At 50.2% G+C, this 18,462-nt stretch overlaps 1 protein-coding gene across 1 annotated transcript in view; it reads right to left on the reverse strand.

Moving 5' to 3' along the window:
- HYDIN (HYDIN axonemal central pair apparatus protein) overlaps nucleotides 1-18,462 on the reverse strand; it is a 181,490-nt gene that overhangs the window by 8,253 nt on the left and 154,775 nt on the right. Inside the window, exons 57-77 of the mRNA XM_068956343.1 lie at nucleotides 18,312-18,432; nucleotides 17,408-17,612; nucleotides 16,770-17,005; nucleotides 15,614-15,765; nucleotides 14,677-14,869; nucleotides 13,678-13,786; nucleotides 12,751-13,011; nucleotides 12,025-12,167; nucleotides 11,321-11,539; nucleotides 9,981-10,141; nucleotides 9,005-9,117; nucleotides 7,076-7,322; nucleotides 6,158-6,370; nucleotides 5,330-5,468; nucleotides 4,820-4,985; nucleotides 3,856-4,003; nucleotides 2,637-2,844; nucleotides 2,288-2,509; nucleotides 1,518-1,687; nucleotides 484-682; nucleotides 166-324 (exon numbers count right to left, since the gene is read on the reverse strand). Of these exons, the coding sequence (XP_068812444.1) occupies nucleotides 166-324; nucleotides 484-682; nucleotides 1,518-1,687; nucleotides 2,288-2,509; nucleotides 2,637-2,844; nucleotides 3,856-4,003; nucleotides 4,820-4,985; nucleotides 5,330-5,468; nucleotides 6,158-6,370; nucleotides 7,076-7,322; nucleotides 9,005-9,117; nucleotides 9,981-10,141; nucleotides 11,321-11,539; nucleotides 12,025-12,167; nucleotides 12,751-13,011; nucleotides 13,678-13,786; nucleotides 14,677-14,869; nucleotides 15,614-15,765; nucleotides 16,770-17,005; nucleotides 17,408-17,612; nucleotides 18,312-18,432 (3,784 nt within the window). The remainder of the gene's footprint in view (nucleotides 1-165; nucleotides 325-483; nucleotides 683-1,517; nucleotides 1,688-2,287; nucleotides 2,510-2,636; nucleotides 2,845-3,855; nucleotides 4,004-4,819; nucleotides 4,986-5,329; nucleotides 5,469-6,157; nucleotides 6,371-7,075; nucleotides 7,323-9,004; nucleotides 9,118-9,980; nucleotides 10,142-11,320; nucleotides 11,540-12,024; nucleotides 12,168-12,750; nucleotides 13,012-13,677; nucleotides 13,787-14,676; nucleotides 14,870-15,613; nucleotides 15,766-16,769; nucleotides 17,006-17,407; nucleotides 17,613-18,311; nucleotides 18,433-18,462) is intronic.

The raw sequence follows: 18,462 nt of genomic DNA on the forward strand, positions 1-18,462 counted from the left end.
GTGCTAAATTAGAGCTAATAAGCTCTCATGAGTGAAGGGAGATGTTAGCTTGGACACAGCAATGTGCTAGAGCAAAGCTAGCTCCTGTCCAGAGGGACTCACAGCTACCTGCAGACATCCCTGGAGGCACAGTAAAGTGTTCTCCAGTGAAGGAAGAGGCCTTACCCCAGCTTCTTGCAGCTCTGGCATAGTGTACATGAAATTGAGATTAAAAGTGAGAGGGGCAGCACTGTTGTTTGCTATGGTGACAATCTTCTTCACTGTTTGTCCGATGGAGAGGGCTCCCAGCTTCACCACCTTTCTTCGCGGTTCCACAACATCAACCTGAGGCAGGAGGGATCAGTATGAAGTGAAAGGAAAGAAGGACTCGAGTGGCACAGAACCAAAACATGGCAGATTGGGGAAGAGAGATGAGGAAAATGAGAGAGAAAGCCATGCTGGCTGGCTGATATCTGGAGTTTTAGGATTTGGGTTTTGTCTCACCTTCATTTCTGTGCCCCTTCCTCGGACTTCAACAGTTTGTTGGGAAAGACCATTGATTTCAAAAGGGACAAGCTCATGGTAAGACACAGCCTCTCTGGGATAGAAAGTGATGGGCACCTCCACTGTCCCTCCTGGGGACAGCACGTAGCCTGGGAAGTCCACCTCCAGGTGTGCGGTGCTGGTGAACAAGCAATTCAAACTGGGAGAAAGCACAGCAAAGAGGAGCAGAGGCGTCACAAGGTTGTGAGCTCAGCAGGCAACATCAGGGCTTCCTAGGGCTCTCCTGTCCCCTTTCACTGCTGTCTCCTTTCAGGCTGTCATCCACAAGTGTCATTAGCGCCCACTGGCTGTGTCCAGGGGTCTGTTTATCATAGGAGCTGGCCATCTTCTGCTCAACAGACAGGGGGAAATAATCTGAACAGGACCCTTGTGTGAACAGCACGCAAGGAGAAGTAAATACAGGCAAAATGAAAGACTCAAATCAGCCTGGGCCAGCACAGTTGGGGCATGAAGGAGGCTGGTAGTGTTACATACTAGTGTAAAGCAGCTCATAAGCTCAATGAATAGATGGTGTCTCCCTGTTGCCAAGCAGGATGCCCATGCTCAGCATGCCACCTGGGATGGGGAGACCTGTGCTGAACTGCCTGCTCTGCAGTAGCCTCCCTGTGATATCCTGGCCAGGCTGTTCTGGGCCTTGCTCAAACTCAGGTAACAGAGGACTGGAGAGCAGAGTGATCCAGCCTCCTTAGCTTGCCTGTGCTGCCAGACCCTGTCTTCTTATACAGCCAAAATAGATGTGTGGGCACACAGGTCAGGAGGACTGACACAGGCATGCAGTCCCCACTGGCTCCGAAGGTCTGGCTGCTGCGAGGAGTCAGTGGCAACGCTGTCAGTCCATTGAGCCTCAGGGCAGGTGGTCAGAATACGGCCCCGCTTCCTCACCTGTGGTACAGGCTAAGAGCCCTGCTCACCATGAGGGCATGGACCAGTCACGTGCTGAGCAAGGGCCAAAGGAGTGAGCAGAGAAGGCCTACCTGACATCCTTGTCTGCCTTGTTAGTGATGATGAGGGTCTGCTGGGCAGGCAGCATCCCGGCGTGGTAGACAAAGCAGGCCCCAAAATTGAGTTTGGTGAAGGAAAAGTGGACAGTGGGCACCACCACAGTAGCCAGCAACATGCAGATGAATGTGGGGCCCTTGCTAATCTGAGGTGGGGGGAAAAGACAGCATGAAGACAACATGAAGAGGCGGGAATCGCACCTGGAGTGGAAACTGAACACCAGATATGGCTGAGGAAGGGGATGGGGACTGCTGGTTGCAGTGACAATAAGGGAGAGCAGGTGCCAAAGGACCCCAGAACGGATGCAGAAAGTGAAAGGCTTGGGCTGAGGGGGTAAGGTTTTAGGAGAGTCATGGCCCTGCTTTGTACGGGTGCCTAGAGCTGCCATTCAGCAGCATGGCTACATGCCAGCAGGGCCTCTGTGAGCTGTGGGACTTGGCTCAGTGGGGCCCTGGCAGAGAGGAACAGGCCCATCCCCGTGCACATCTAGGGTTCCCCCTCCCCCCCCCCCAAATTAGGGGCAGAGAGGGCCTGGAGGAAATGTCCTGCCTCAAAAGCAAGTGAGCCTGGGTCAGCGCTTCTTGCAGCATTCACTTCAGGAGTCAGGCTCTTCAGTTTGGTGGCAAAAAGCCTCTCTGCCAAGTTTGGCTCTTTAGTGATGGAGCTCATGCCTATCTGTGGGCTCCTGCTGCCAAGTTGGTGTGCAGGGAAGGAGAAGGCCACATACTAAACCTTAGCCCCTCACCTGCAGTGTCAGCTCTACATCCTTTACAGAGCACATCTTCCGTGGGTGGAAAGTCAGCAGGGCCTCTGCTTTCCCCTCGGCCTCCACGGTGCCCATCTGAGGGGTAATGGTAAGGAACTGTTTCTGAGCTGGGGGGCCGCTAAGTTCCCATGAGAAGGTGAAGCTCAACTTCCCGGTATTGCTGATGGTGAAGATGTTTTGAATGTTTTCATTTAGCTCCACCTGTGGGGAGAAGGCAGTGGGGACTAGGTGAAGGAAAAACATTCCTTCTTCTTCAAGCATATTTGCAAAGCTTCTGGTTAAGAGACAGCCTTGCATGGCTTGGGTTCAGGGAACCAGTGCCACTCACCTTCTTGAAGTCAATGACGTTGGTCTCCTGTGCATTGAGCTCAGCAATGCAGCCATCACTGTCCTCAAACCTGACAGTTATGTTCATGCTATAGGCGGTGGCCTTGATGTTCAAGGAGAGGGGTTGGGGCTTCCTCTTAACATCACACATGAGGTTGAAGACCACCTCTCCTTCTAGTATTGGTATGAAGAAGATTGTAATGGCACACCTGGGGAGAGAAGACCCTTACTGCTCCATTCACTGCTTCTTATAACTTTCTTGGCCCCAAATTGTTTGGTTCACAGGAATGCAGGCTAGGGTGGGACCCTAGGCCTGGGAGAAATCAGGAGCAGCGCCCTGCTGTATTGGCACCTTCTCTTATGGAGCAAATCCTGGTGAGAGCTCTTTTGGGTATGATTACCCTAGGCAGTGAAATGACAGAGGTTATAACAACAGGGAAACGATCTCTGAACTAAAGAGGAATATAATGCTCTGTCCATGTGACATGGGGCAGCATCACGCTGAGATCCCTCTTTTGTCCTGAACACAGAGTAGGGCATTCCCAGAGACCCCCAATCTTTCCCTATATGACAGGGATAACGCCCTTCTTGCAGAGAGGAAACATCCAGTTCCCATGGCAGTTGGCAGTGCAATGGGGACTCCCCTGGACTGCCTCTTTGTAATTTCTTTGTGGGGCCTGGGTACATGATCTAACACCATCAAACTGCAGAGGCTTAAGGAGTTGGGGCTTGTCAGGTGAGCCACAGTAACTGATGCAGATGCTCTCTTATCCTGCACTCAATGGCAAGCCAAAACGCAGCAGCTTTTTAGCCACAACAAAGATGCCCGGAGCTCATGCGTTCTCTTTACACCCAGGCAGGCTATGAGCATGCGTGATGGGTCCTGTCACTAAAGCACACTGTGTCACTTTCACACTTAGGGCTGCTGGCTCAGGGTATCACAGGGTTCAAACACAAAAACATGCAAGATCCAACCTTGAATTTCTCCAGAAAGGGGGCCTAGAAGACCTGGTTACCCAGACACAGCCATTTTACAGAGACAGCAACAGTTAACTGTGCCTGCCTTTTGGGACAGAATTAAACAAGGCATATGTCTGCTACTGCTGAGAGTCCCCTGGTGACTGCAGGGGGGAGACCCTCAAAAGCGAAATCGACAGTGCAACGTTTGGCACTTCGGAATCTGACTGCGAGCCCATGATGGTGCCTGTGAGCCCTGGTACCTTGAAAGGGGTGCGATGGAGCCTTGCAGGGGCTCTACTTTCAGGGAGGCGTTGCATCCCTCTGGGAAGAAAGAACTTTCTCTGAAAGCAAAGCTGAAGGCCTCTTTCTCGCTGTTGATCATGTAGATTGTCTGGTACATCTCGTGCCCTGGGGTAAGGACAGAGCAGCAGCTGAAAACCCTCAGTTTCTCTGGCAACCAGGCCACCAATGCACAACATGCTCCTGCCTGCCAGCTGAGCCAAGCAGGCAATTTGCACCAAGGGGCACTGCCTGCAGCGTGGCACGCTCAGGACATGGACACACTGCCTGTGACAGTGGCCTGCCCGCTGGGGTTAGCTCCAGCACCTTCGGCTGTGCACTCAGAGCTGAAATCCAACTTCCTCTGCTTTTCCTGAGCACCCACCAGCCACCACAGGATCAGTAAACAGTAAAATCTGAGATGTTTGAAAGATAATTCAAAGAAACCATCTTCGAAAGGCCTAACCCCCAAATAGTTCTGCCCCTACAAGAACTGAGATGCTGCATAGCTGGTCAGGACCCCACAGGGCAGGAGTATTATATCCTTCAGGTGAAGGCATTTGGTGGCAGCGGAAAGGCAACAGTCTTCAAGGACATCCCTTCCAGGAGAAGGCAGACCCCATTTCTGAAATCCCCTCCTCACACTCACATGCTCCAGGACACCAGAGCAGTGACATGGGGGTTCTGCCAGGCTGAGGTGGCTCACAGGTACTTCTGACCTCACCAGGATCCACTGCCCTCTACCCAACTCTTCCCTTGGAAACAGCTCCAACCGCATGCCTTCCTCCTTTCCGCTTCCTCTCCCTCATACGCTCGGGTGCTGGCGGATCTGCTCATAAGTGCTTGTTTCCACTTCCAGCTTCCTCTTTGGAGCCTGCCAGAGTAACAGGACTGCGGGGGTCCTGGAGTGGTACGTATCTGCAAGGCTCTCACTGTGGTACTCACCGACTAACAGCGAGTGGAAGTTCAGGTGGGATCTGTCCAGAGACACTAATGGATCAGTGGCATTGCCCACCAGCAGGAACGGGATTGAAACACTCTGCTCAGGGATTGTAAAGACCCAGAATGATTCTGTGATGTCCAGGTGCTGAGGGATGAATTGAAACTTGATCTGGGGGAGAAAGAGGCAAATGAAGGGTAGCTGCTGCCCATGGCAGGGGTAAGGAGAGAGGGCTCTACCATACAGAAACCCCAGAAAAGCTCCATCTTTTGTTGCCCATGTGCTGCCAGCTCTAAGAGAGGCCACTGTGCCACTTACAGCCCAAACACATCAAGACATGGGGCACAGCAGGAGAATAGGTTTCATATTCTGCCAGGTCATTACTCTGTAGTCAAAGGTTTCTTCAGGAGCTTGGCTAAACCAAGCCCTGGGTTTTCCGAGGAAGTGTAGACACAGCTGGTATTAGACTGGCACACATGTGAACTGGACCCACCTTCTTCATTTTTCGTACCCACCTCTACCTTCTTCTCTGGCTGGATCTGACCTCTCTCTGTGAGGCAGGAGAAAGCTGGCTGTTCTCTTGGCACTTTGGGGTCTTGGCAAGTCCACTGGAAGGAATACGTGCAACTGGTTGGGTTCATAAGCAGGAAGGTCCTGGGCACACAAAGCAGAAACAAGTCTAAGGTGGGTTTGAGTTGTTAATGAACGTCCTGCAGCAGACATCAGGCACTGCCAGTCCTGGACACAACACAATCTGGAAGGGGTTGTTGGGTATGGGCGGACAACACTGGGAGCATGGATGCTTCATCTGCTTCTTGGGGGCCCTGTTTGTCTCCTGGCTGGATACAGGTAATAGCTATCAAAAAAGGAATTAAGCAGGGTATAGCTGAACTCTTGCACCTAAAAATGGTAAGATGCAGTAAAATGAAGTCTAAAGAGACTCTTTTGGGAGACGGCATTCGTTGCTATGGTTGCAGCTTTCACTGACCCTGCCTGACTGGTACCTCGAAGGAGCAAGAACGTCCCAAGGACACCTTCCAAGGAACAAAGGATGTACTGGCCACAAAGCTGGGGATATGGAGTCCTCCCAGACTGACCCATCCCAGCTAGCAAACGCTGCCAGCTGCTCTTTTTGAAGGAAGGAACAAAGAGAGCAAAAATGGCCAGTTAGTCTTCGCTGACCAGCTTGTTCCAGCCCCAAAACAGACTGACGGCCAAGTGCCAACAGATTACAGACAAGGTACAGATATGTTGCGGGGGCTTGGAAGAGGGGCTGGAGAGTTCTCTGGATAAGGGAGGGTGACCAAGCAACCATCAACAGGAGAAGCCATGTCCACACCTACCTGCTGTTCCTGCTATACACGCCAACTGCTGAAAACTCAATCACTCTTGTGTTGGGATCTAACGTTGTCCCCTGAGGTCCCCGCAAGTCTGGGTTGCGTCTGTTTGCAGTGACGTAGTCAGAGTCTTCCAATTCGAAGTGGCAATGTGGCAGCAGGCTTCTCCCCCTCACAACCACTTCTGGGCCCTTCTGATTTGGCTTCAGGTTAGGAATACTAGGCAGAAAGGGACCAGTATTAGCCACGCTAACACTTCCAGGCAGCCAGCTGTTTATCTGTCTCCTTATACAGCAAGCAGTGTTGCATCCTCTCTCAGTACAAGCATTGCTCAACAACCAAACAGTCCCTGCCACAGAGGCAGCAGAGGTGAAATGGCAGAAACACGAATAATTATGTATCTAGAGACCAAAAGCAGCGTGTAGGTTTCTATGTAGATAAGGAGGCTGTGCTGGTCTGGTAAGGAGAAATAGCTAGGGACCAGCTGGCCCCTTGACAACCTTTCTGGATCTCCCAATCCAGATTTTGCAACCCCCGGGCAACCTTGTACACTTCTCCAAAAGCCAGTGTCCAAAGATCTAAACCTTATGGGGCTGGAGGGATTCCCCAAAGCTGCCCAAAGATGATGCTAGTCACAACATTGCACCGATATAGCACAGAAGAGAATGAGGAGTTATTTTCCATTCCTCTGAAAAAGGCTGTGTAAGAATCCCTGAAAGAAGGTTAATGTTTCATAAAATGTCTTTTCCCAATGCCTCTGTACCAGCTTCTACCAAGCCAGATGATCCTCTCTCTCTGCTCCTATGTGTTGGTTGTTTCTGCTGCCTCTCTGGGACTGGCTCTTCCCACCTCTCTCACAGGCAATACCATGACTGTCCTCCAGCAGTACGAGTCAAAAAGTGACTGGGCCTGGACGTTTCTTACCTGCAGAGCATACAGCTCTCAAACTCCCCCACATCCACTGGAGAGAATTTCATCTGGAAGAGCTGCTCCTGACCAGCAGGGATGGTGCCACTGCAGGGCTCGACAGCAAACTGTGGAGTGGCGTTGACAGTGCTCAGAGAGGAGCCCAGAGAGGAGGAGATGTGCTCCAGAGTGCAGCCCATCTGGCTGGAACAGCAGCTGGCCTGGAGTTTCACAGAGGCACCAGAACTGGAGGAGTGGAAATCCCCTGTGATGAGGAACAAGTTAGTGGGACATCTTCCAAGAAGGAAACCCTCTGTTCTCAGCACCTTTCCCTCCTGCTTCAGAGGGAGGGAAGGGAAGCTGGGATGCACCTGGCTTAAAGCCGTTGGCAAGGAAACCTCTCTGACCAAATGCTTTCCGCAGGAGGATTCCCACTGAGAAACAATGAGAGCTGTCAGGTCACTTTTTGCTTTTCCTCTCTCACTGCTTACTAAATTCTGATCCCAGAAAGTCTTGGGGGATAGGTGGAAAAGTGAGGACAGGCAACAGACAGCATTGGAGTAAGGGGGACAAACGTAGTGAAGAAGTCCAGTAGAGACCCAGAGAACTGCTTATATCAAAAGATACCACTGAACATCACTCTGTGCAAGAGGCTTGGATGAAGGCCAGGAAGCTATGTCTACGTTAGTAAAATAAATGGGCCCAGAACTGAAGCCAGCTGCTTCAGTCCATGCAACTAAACTCTCTCCACCTCCAGAACTGGGGAGCTAGATGCAAATTTCTCCCGGGGAATAGCTCCTGGCCAGTGTTAATTCTCAAACCATGTCCAGGAACTGCTGGGAGAGTGTCAGTTGGCTTGTGTCAAAACTGCACCAACTAACAGCACAGAGGACCATCCAGGAAAATTCTTGGGCACTGTTTCATGTCCTGGTATAGACAACCTCAGTGCTTAGGGACAGTGCTAAGTCCTGCTCCCCTGTTGCCTACAGAACTGAATTTAGGTTGTTGTGCATGCTGGAGAAAAGGGTTAATGGACTGTTCTTTATACCTTCTTCCTCCTTCCTCTTTATCAGACTCTTCTAACTGACAACCAGACAGCTAACAGCACAGCCAAATGCTCCAGCTTCAGTACACGTGTGCCCTCTGCCAGGGAAGAGCCAACACAACAACCCACTGGGGAGGGAGTTAAACACATTCAGGGACTGGGCTGGGCTCTTCCTTCTTGACCCAGCAGGTCAAGAAGGGTGTCAAGATGCCTGTGCCCAGAAGCACGAAGCTTGACAGACCTCCCCATACCTATTTCTGCTGAGATGTCTTAGAGACCCTGTCTCCCTGCAGGAAACCACTCTGGTCCCATGTGCTCAGACACAACCACGCTAGGGCAAGTTTAATGAGTCACTCCCCAGCTGCTGAGCTCCAATAGCTGCCTGTGAGCGGGGTATCAGCCTGTGGCAAACACTGCTGTGACTGAGTCAGGAAGGTTAATTTTAGACAGTGACTTTGCATTTGCTCTGGACTGAGGAACTGCATGCAGAGAGTGACTGCAGGCCAGCTGATGCATAGCAACTCATTACACCATCGTGGCTCTCTGTCTTGATTTTCTTAGTCTCTGAGACTTCCCAGATAGATGCCCCGATGGTCTCTTCCAGGTCTTGATCCACCATGTGGCTCTACCCTGAGCCAGCTTTGAGCTCAGCCTGGCTCTGCTCCTATCAGGAGTGCAAATGTCAGAGCAAGCGTAGGACTGTCTGAAAGGGAGAGGGGGACAAGGAGAAAGTCTTCAGCTGCAGTTTGGAAGATGCTGATGATGCTGGAGGCCTGGACAACTGAGAAGAGGCAATTCCTGCTGTGGCGTGAAGTGTCTGGACTTTTCCTTCAGTCAGCTGCTCTCAGCAGCTGACTGAAATCCTGGGCAACCCCAGCTAGCACACAGAGATAGTGCCTTACCTTCAGGGCTGGTCAGGAGCAGTTCCCCAGTATAGCTGACTGCTCTTTTATCCTCCACATCTGCCATCCAGGTGTATTCTAGGGCCACATTCCCTGTATTGGACAGCTGGAAACTGCAAAACAGGGCAGAAGGAGAAAAAAAAAAGAAGAAAAGAAAAAAACCCCTATACATGCTTGCTTAGCATGTATAACATGCTAAGCAAGCATGAGAAACAACAGTGTAAGGTGGGCTCCTGGCACTCCGTTCTTTGGGGAAGGACATACTCCTCAGCATAAACAGCTGTACTGTGTCTAGTACAGTAGAGGGGGGCTGCCTGGAGACAAAGTATTTACATGTTTGGCAGCTAAGGAGTGTCCAGACACACTGCCATGGGGCTTATTCCAGCCTTGTACCTCAATTTAACATTGTTTTGACTGCAAACCTCTCCTCAGGCAGATAAAGACAGGCAAGATGCAATGAGGGCAAAACCACTGTTGTTCTCAGGAAAAAAGGCTGGTAGAAATGGACCCTCCTGACACATCTGGGGCGTACTTGGCTTTGTGTGCTTTGTGCACTCCAGCACCCAGACAGGACTCGGAGAGGACAAAACAGTAAATGATTTGTTTAAAGGGAAGAACAGCATGTGAGGCTGGAAGTAAAGACCTAAAAGGGATTCTGGTCCAGATGTGAGGGATCTGCAGGCCTTTGGTCTGTGCCAGGGGATGTGTGGAAGCTGAGACCTCAGACCCAGCAGGCAGCAGCATCCCAGTCCAAGGCTGATTAGCCTGTTGGATATCAGAAGAGGTTTATTAAATGGCCCAGCAATGAGCATGTCAGTGTGAACCTTCTACTGGCACAGAAGCATGGATAGAGGGAAAAGCAGCGGCCACTGGAGAGCGCATTGTGGCTCTGGGGGAGCAGAAACTGCCTGCGTAACAGACTCCTGGGGCAAAGGCAGTTTGCACTTGCTGGTCCTGCCTGGCCTCCGTTACTCACGTGAAGGTCCTTGTTTGGAAGAGCAAGGTCTCCTTGAACTGAATCAAGTCCGTATCCAGCTTGAACTCCGCATAATCAACGACAGCGCTGAGGCGAAGCTCCACCTCGCGGCTGCTCTCCTCCAGGACAGTGTGAGCTGGCTCCGGGTCTGTCTCAATCACCTCCAAACAGAACAAGAAAGAGAGGGAAGAGCCACTGAGCAGAGCCCAGAAAGCCAGACTGAGCAAGGAGTTCTTTGGGTCAGGTATAGGAAGGACTGATCCCCTTTATTTCCCTGGAAGGAAGACAAAATCTGACTGTTCCTTCACAGCATTCATTCCTCCCTCTCAACCAAAGCTATGGGGAAGCATGAACCATGACGATGACTGTGAATACATCCATGGGGAGTGTGACCAGGTGGCAGTCCCTGTGCTTCAATCCTGGAGAGTGTCTGATCTTTTTTCTGCCCCCCGACAGAACCATCAGGCCTCTAAATTGGAATTAAGTCCCCCTGCTGGAGCTCTGTGGATGGAGAAGCCCAAGAATGAATAAACCTAGAAAGCATCTTTTCTTCTTGTTTTAGGAAAAGGTTATTCACTGATGTAACGTGTGGGGCATTATCCACTTTGGGGCGGACAGGCATTTTGGAATGAGAATGAACTCACTAGGAAAGTCACTGACTGCTGGTGCTGTGATGGAGAAACAGCTTACTTTAGAGGTCTTACAGTGGTCTAGAAACTAGGAAAGAGTCATCACCCAAGATGAGAGAGCTTGACCAATAATGACAGTAAAGAGAGTTTCTGGAGACAATACTTCTCTGGACTCCTATACGACTGCCATAATATACCTGGGCATAACGAGATATCTCCTGCTTTCCAGGAACCACATGTGAAATTTCAGATATCGTTGCAGACAGAGCTCACTAGCCAGCATACACAGAAGGGAGCTAGTGTCAGCCTTCACTTCAAAACGAGAGGCAGAGCACAGTGGGTTTAACTCCTTGTTGGTGCAAAAGGCACTGAATCAGATGGAGAGATTTCAACACTAATTAAGTCACCTTAGGAATCATAAAATGTGACTTCCAGTATAACACAGGCTGCAACACTTTCAGCACTGCTTTTGGTTGAGACCAATAGCTTGTGCTTGACTGAAGCATCTCTTGTAGAAAGACGTTTCATCTTGATGGATATCAAGTCATCATGTATCCAACTCTCCCTTAAAATGCACTGCTAGTTAAGCTCACTGATGGATTAAATTTCAGGAGGAAGCAAGACCTGCTTAGCCAGCAGAGAAGGCAGCCTGCTGCCATGGGCAGCTCTTTTCTTGTAACCTACGTTAGCATTTGCTATCTTGCTTCTTACCTTCTTCTTGACAGGCCACACAGTTGGCTGGCTCCTTGTGGCATCTACCCACTTGACAGTGTGCAGGCGGTCGTCCCAGTCAGGAACCTGGTCTGCTGGCAGCTGGAAGGCGATCCTAGCCACCTTACACTTCACAGGGTGCATTTTGAAGGTGACTGCAACATCTGATTTTAAGGTCACTGTGATGTCCTTAGCACAGCCAGCATGGAGGTGTCCCACCTACGGAGGGACCAGAGAGCCAACACCAAATTGGAATCGCTAGCAAGGGCATGACTGGCAGCAGAGGAACTGATATGGTGAGCAGCTTTGCCAAAAATTCTGCATTTTGCTATGTATTTATCTGAGGTAAATTCAGGACCTCTGTCACCTATGTTTATTTACAAGCTGGGAAAAGCTGGTCTTTGCTCCCCAAAATAACCCCTGAACCAACAGGAGGAGGCATCTTTAGGGACTGGACTAAGGAATTCACCTGGGTTCAATGGAGAGATGCACAAACGAATGATACCATCTCCCATAACAAGGAACATTTTCTGTGGGATTGGCAGCCCTGCCCTTGCAAAGCTCTGAGCCCAGCAAAGCCAGAGACTCCTCATGTGTGGCATTGAAATGGGCTCTCATCAGTATGTGGTAACCCCCGGCTAGCTCCAGGGAACCCACCTGGCAGGGTTTGAGCAGTGGGAAAAGGCAGAACTGTCCACACTAACCTGGGGGGAGAAGTGAAATGGGGTGCCTGCCATCCACTCAAACCGCATCGCCTCCATGCTGCTGTGATTGGTGATCGTGAAGGTCACCTGGTAGGGTGTCCCAATATGACAGCCCCCAAACTGGATGTGATCCGCTCTGGCAGCTGTTAAGAACGAGGGCAAGGGATCTCAGTGTGCAGTAATGTCCGTCTGTCCCCCTCATGCACACACACACATGCGTGCCCAAGCCTTCCTCCCTCTGGAAGATGCAATTCCTTATCCTCCCTCTGTCCTTCACAAAGGTATACACTGACATATCCTTAAACCCGGGGCCATCTCTATGCAGAGGGACACACGTTACAGCACACACCGTATCTCTGCACAAAGCAGGCAGACGCACAGGCTGCCAGAGTCAGGTGGGTGACAACATAGCCTGTTATGTATATGACATGCATTTTCATATATGGTCTTCATCTCCATAGGATACCATGGGCTGACAGACTTTCCATGTGCCTTTTAGAGATACTCAGTTGAATGCTGGTAACTGTGACTGTTCTTTCCTAGCCTGCATGCTTTTCCCTTGACACAGGACCTTCTCCCCTATTTTCTCAAGTGTGGCTACTCTGCAGCCTACAAAAGGCAGCAGGATCTATCCACTGAGGCTGGACTACAACTGCACTGGCATAGGACAGACAAACAGGTATTTTCCTCTTCCTTGCTCCATCTTGACAGCTTCTCCTCTCTTACCCTCAACTATGTCTTCCTCCAGATTGTCCTCTGTGTTCTCCTCATCGCTGTCTGCCACTAGTCCATGGATGTTATCCAGCGTGAAGTCATCCTGGTAGCCTTCACCCACCAGCAGAATGTTGGTCTCCTCATAAGGGTTGTCCACTACGGACAGGCGTATCTTCCCTTCCGCATGTTGGGTCAGGTTGGGTTTGAAAAGCACATCAAACTCTGCTGATTCCCCATTGTTCAGGACCAGGGAAATGGTGTGAGGCTTCCTCCCTGCAGAGCAATGGAAGTCAGGGACAAGTGATACAGCCATATATAAGAAATATTCCCATGGGGTATAAGAGGCAAAATATGTTGAAACTGAGCTGTCTCTAAACCCAGGTTCTCCCAGCAATGGCTCTGGACTCTCCTCCTATGTTCACAACACTATGATGACACCATGCGTGTTGCTGCTTAAGTGTCTTAACTTCAGGTTAACCCCACAGTTTTACTCAGGCTGCCTCCCACCAGCTCTTACAAAGTTGAGTCGAACGATGTTTTCAGCTTCCATACGCTGACTGGGGGCTCAAGGGCTGCCTCCATTCAGGCTGGCAACACCCCCCCCCCCTCCCCACAGTGATGAACCCAGATGGCCCATTCAAGTGCTTATAGCCCCCCAAGGCTTTCCCACAACTCATCCCACTGTGTCCAGAAGAACAGAAAAACTCCCTGCAACTCACTAGGAAGAAACTCTGGAGCAACACAACTCTCTGCAGTGCAGAGTCTACATGGAAATCCGGGATGCAGAGAGCCCCAGGGAAGAAACCATAAAACTAACGTTTGGCTGCTGCTGCTGAGGCTTGGCCCAACTGAAACACACATCTTTCCTACACATCTTGCCAGGGCACACATCTCCCCCATCTGGATGACCTAGTCACATTTCATGGTTAATGCATTTACCTTTTCCAGCAGAGCCCTCCTTTGTGCCTGGAGCCTGGGAGATGCAGTGTGTGGTGGGCCTGGCTTTCAGGAAGAAAACTCCCTCTTCATCCAACAGGTCTATCAGCAACTGAGAAAAGGGAAGACAAAGCATGACCATACTGGTGTGGATACGGGACACCACATGAATCAACAATGTCCTGGCTGCTGGTCCACTGGGAACCCAACACACTACTTCATTTCAAACAGAAACTCTTAGCATAAAGTTTATCTAAAATCAGACATAAAGAAAAATGTGTTCAAAGGCAATGGAACAGAACATAATTAAAATACAATCCAATGGGACAGAAAGTATTAAAAAGTAATGAATAGAACGTAATTAAACTTACAACTGAGTTTAATTAGAATGTAGTAAAATGTGATCAAATAAAATGTAACTATGACATAACACATTCCCACAGGACAACCAAAACATGAGAGGACAGAGAGAGAAAAAAAACCCTGTAACTTTCTTGTGTTGTTATTAACTGAAAAGGACAGACTGGTGAAAAAAAAAATCACATTTCCAAGGGGAACACCATTATTGGAAAGTAGAAGTCAGTGATTTATTTAAACAGAGTTTCTGAGACCCATTTCCACAGTGTTCATTAAGGCACAGAGTGGAAAGATAACAACGCAAAACCCCAAGGGTGGATTAAGACTAGAGAATATGGCAGCAGTGTCTGAAAAGGAGACAGGACAAGCAGTGAAAGGCTGATGGAAATGCCCTATAGGGATTTGGGTGAGAAGTGCAAACCTTTCCACTGGTTTGCCAAAGCTTTTTCCAGAAAGTAGGAGGGAGTTACAGTCCTGCGATGGAGTGGTTCTGAACTAGAGGGAAAGGATTTCATTTGGTGTGCAATTGCACACACAGTGTAAAGACATGTCCGTGCAGGTCTACCACGTTCTTCAGGGCCTTTCTTCCATGGGACAAGGACTTGTTCCCAGATCAGATGAAGCATTCCCTGGGCAGGTCCTCACCTGGACAGGTATGATGCCACTGTTATGAAGGATCAGAGGAAGTTTCTCCGAATGACCTAGCAGCAGCTTCTTAAAGAGGAGCAAAGGGTTCCCTCTCTTGTTGTGAAGGACTGGGCGCAGGATGGTCACCCGGGGCAGATTCCCATCTCCACTGATAGTGAATGTCAGGCTTTGTGGTTTAAACACTACAGGGCTGTGGGAGGGGCAGAGAAGAAATTGTTAGAGCTGGCACTAACCCCTTTTCCATGTGGAAGGCAATGAAGAGAGTGCTACCCACTGTGTTTTCCCTGCCTGGCCCAATAGCACTCCTGCCCCCCACTGCACAGCTCCCCCTCTCCCTTCCCCTTCCAGTCAAATCAGGGTCATGCACAAGAGTTTAAGCAATCTGCTTTGAAGACACTGTGCCTTTCAAAATAACAGTTAAAAATCATTTCACTTAGTCAAAATTTCACTTAGATGCATCTTATCTAAATTCAGTGATTTATGAGTTTGAGAAGAACCAGTTAGAGCCACTGCACAAACAGACAGAGGATTGTCCCAAGTTTACACCCAAGCCTATCGGATATGATCTTCTCATCTTAATATAAACAAGGTGCAAATAATGTATACTGGCCTCCTGACACAGAAGCGGCTTCATCTAACCCTTTGCCCTCGGAAAGCCCCAACTCAGCTGTTTCACAACTCCATTTTTTTCTGATTCACTAACTTCTGATTAGCTACCTAATGTTAAGCTGTCTTCATAGTTACTCATATAGGCTAAACTACGACTCATTCTTCTGCTATGCTATATCTAGTAGTTACTGCTTCCTGTATTATCTAATGCTAAGTCCTCTATCTAAGCCTACTAAAAGAGTTAGGATTAATGACAGGTCTACATCCTCCTAAAAGAGAGCGAGCTATCAAAAAGTTCACCCCAGGATTTTCTGGCATGAATTACCTTGCCAAGACATCAAGGGAAGCCTCAAAAGTGCACTGGTAGTTCTGCATTGTCTGTGGAGTGAAGGTCACTGTAGCAAAGGCATGGGAGCGACTGGGCACGCACATCCGAACAGGGTCCACCTTAAAAACGTCGCCCACGTGGGTGCTAAGCTTGGGGGAACCCACAAAGCAGTGTTAGGAGGAAACACCCTTCAGTGTGATGCAGTCTTACCCACATGTGCATCATAGGGAACAGCCCCAGGACAGCGTCCTTCTTCCTGCTCCCAAGACACATTAATTTCATCTCAGGGTGATCCCAAAGTGGTGCTGCCCTTTTACAGGGAGCTGCCATGAAGCCCAGAAGTGCAACTGCTTGCTCTGAGCACTGGCAATGTCAGCAGCCCTTCCAGCATACACGGGAGGTATGGACTGTACAGAAAACCCTGCAAATAATCTAGAACTGTCCTCTAAAGAGAAGGAAAAGGCCAGAGTCTCACGAAATGGCCTGCTTTGAGTCTTGGCAGGTCAGCACAGTAGTGCCCCCGCTCTGAGTGTGCTACCACCAAGGGATATTCACAGAGCAGTTCTGGACTCCCTCTGCAGACCCAGAGGGATGAGCCAAAACCTTGCTTGAGATCCACTGAATTCAACCCAACTGTCACCCTGGGGTTGCTGCTCTCCCCTATAGTTCTGCCTGCACTGTCTAGCAATAGAAGTCATGCCTGAAGGATGGTAGCCAGATTGGCCCCTGGACTTTTGGCTTAACCCTGTCACAGCATTTGACAGCAGAGGAGAGAGATTAGGGGTTGCCACCAAAAGCATCTGGGGCATTGCCCCCACTGCGGGAGGTGGTGGCTCCTCTTCTCTCTCTGAGCTCGTGGGAGAGAGGGACAATTCCTTCATCCCCCTACAGGAATGTCCCAGTTTGCTCCTCCTCTTCTCAATGAGAGATGACAGCTTCTCTGCTGCCTTGCGTACCTACCCAAGGGGAAATTGAGAGGCCCCAAAACTTAGGATTGGCCCAAGCAGAAGTCTGTTCTGAACAGCAGTAAGGGAATGATGTGCTCTTGTTCTGAACTGGCCTAGACTGGGCAAGGTGAAGCAATGAATCTGGAGAACAAGGCAGGCTACCATGAGGTCTTAAAAGAACAGTCACCTTGGCCTCTTATTCTTACCTTACTGGAGGTCGGTTTGATGGAAAGGACCACGTCGCAGGGGATTTTGTCCACATTGCAGATCTTGAAGCGAGCTGTGGCCTGGTGCCCAACCAGAACATTGGTGAAGATGAACGTGTTCTCGTCTGTGACAAACACACCCTTGTCTTGCACAGTCTGCAGGATGTGGCAAAGGTTGATGTTGCTGCAGATACGATGCTCCTCGAAGATGGACCCTATGTCGTCAACCACGAACGCTGTGAGCAGACAGAGGGAGGACTGAGATGGAGAAGCCTTCCTGCTGAATTTATCTGGACTCTGTTGGCCTCACAAAAGGCTGGACCAGCCCTTTCTGCACAGGTCACTGCAATACCCACCCTGGAGGAGGAAGTTGGCTGTGAGGATGGAGCCCAGTCACCCTCAGTCTTCAAGGGTATTGCTTTCCTTTCATCCTTCCACATATCCCTCCTTGCCTCTCCCCACAGGGACTGTGCCCCCACTTTGAAAGACACTGGCTGAGTGGAAGAGATCTGGAGCCCTTGTGGATTTTAAGATGGGACTTTAGGGTCGGGGTGGCTCTGTGTCCCAGCAGTGAGTTTGGATGCAGATCGGCAGCAGGTCTGGCCATGAGAACCTGTGGATGGGGTGTACAGGCATACCTGGGAGGCAGGATTCGGCAGCCAGGGTATAGGGGATGCCAAGGGGATTGTCCTTGGGATCTCTGTCACTGATATCGATGGACAGGTATTCTTCACACGTCCCCAGTGGATCTGCGTAGCAATCCACCGTGATCACCTGATGGCCACCCGGAGAGATGGACCCAAAGCCAGGGTACACCGTGAACATGCCTAAAGTGATGCGAGCCTGCAGAAAAAGTCCCAAAAGAGGCCAATGTCTAATGGCGTTCCCTTGAGCATCCCTAGCAGGGAGTATGCCACTCCTCAGCCTCCAGCCGAGCTCAGGCCCCCAATCTCAGGGCAGGGAGAGATGACTCGACAGCCCAGAGGCAGGACATGGACAAGCTGGGAGGAGGCACTGGCTTGTCCCAAGTAGCATAGAGGAGGGGGTTTAGGTGTAAAATGTGAGGAAGGCAGTTGGGATCCTTCAACCTCCAGAGGTAAAACAGGAAAGCAGACACAACTAATCTGGTGAATGTGAGAAATGACAGGAGAGTGGGGAGCAGGAAGAGGGAGAAGAAAACAGAAAGGGAGAGAGCAATTGCATATCTACAGACTGCGAACAGGGACAGGGATGTTCTGTGTCTGTTGTGCTTGTGGACCTCTTTTGCCTGGCATCGACCAAACATGGGACCTGGCTCCCTCTCTTGGTCCTGCTCCAGGTCTGAGCCAAAGCATGAATTTGTTTGTGGGACAGAGCAGTCTCTTGCCTCTGCCTGTGGGTGGGAGATGGTGGCTTTAGCCCTGATCTCAGGACCTCCAGCTGCCACTGCCTGGGCCACATGGACCATGTCCCATCCTGTGGTGATGAGCCCCCAGCCCAGACATAGCAAAGTCCTCCCACACCAGCTGCAGCAGCGTGTGTTGGGAAACTGGAGTCACCCACCTGTGTAACAGGGTTCAGGTCCTTTTGCAGAGAGTCAGTTTGCTTGCTTTGCTTGACAGAGGGAAGGATTTTGCTTGAGGTCTCGCTTTCGTGGGAGCGGGTGTATTTCACTGGAGATGTGCTGAGAGGAGAAAGCAGAAATATCTGTCAG

This window comes from Struthio camelus, chromosome 10, assembly GCF_040807025.1.
Source record: "Struthio camelus isolate bStrCam1 chromosome 10, bStrCam1.hap1, whole genome shotgun sequence".
NCBI classification, from domain to species: domain Eukaryota; kingdom Metazoa; phylum Chordata; class Aves; order Struthioniformes; family Struthionidae; genus Struthio; species Struthio camelus.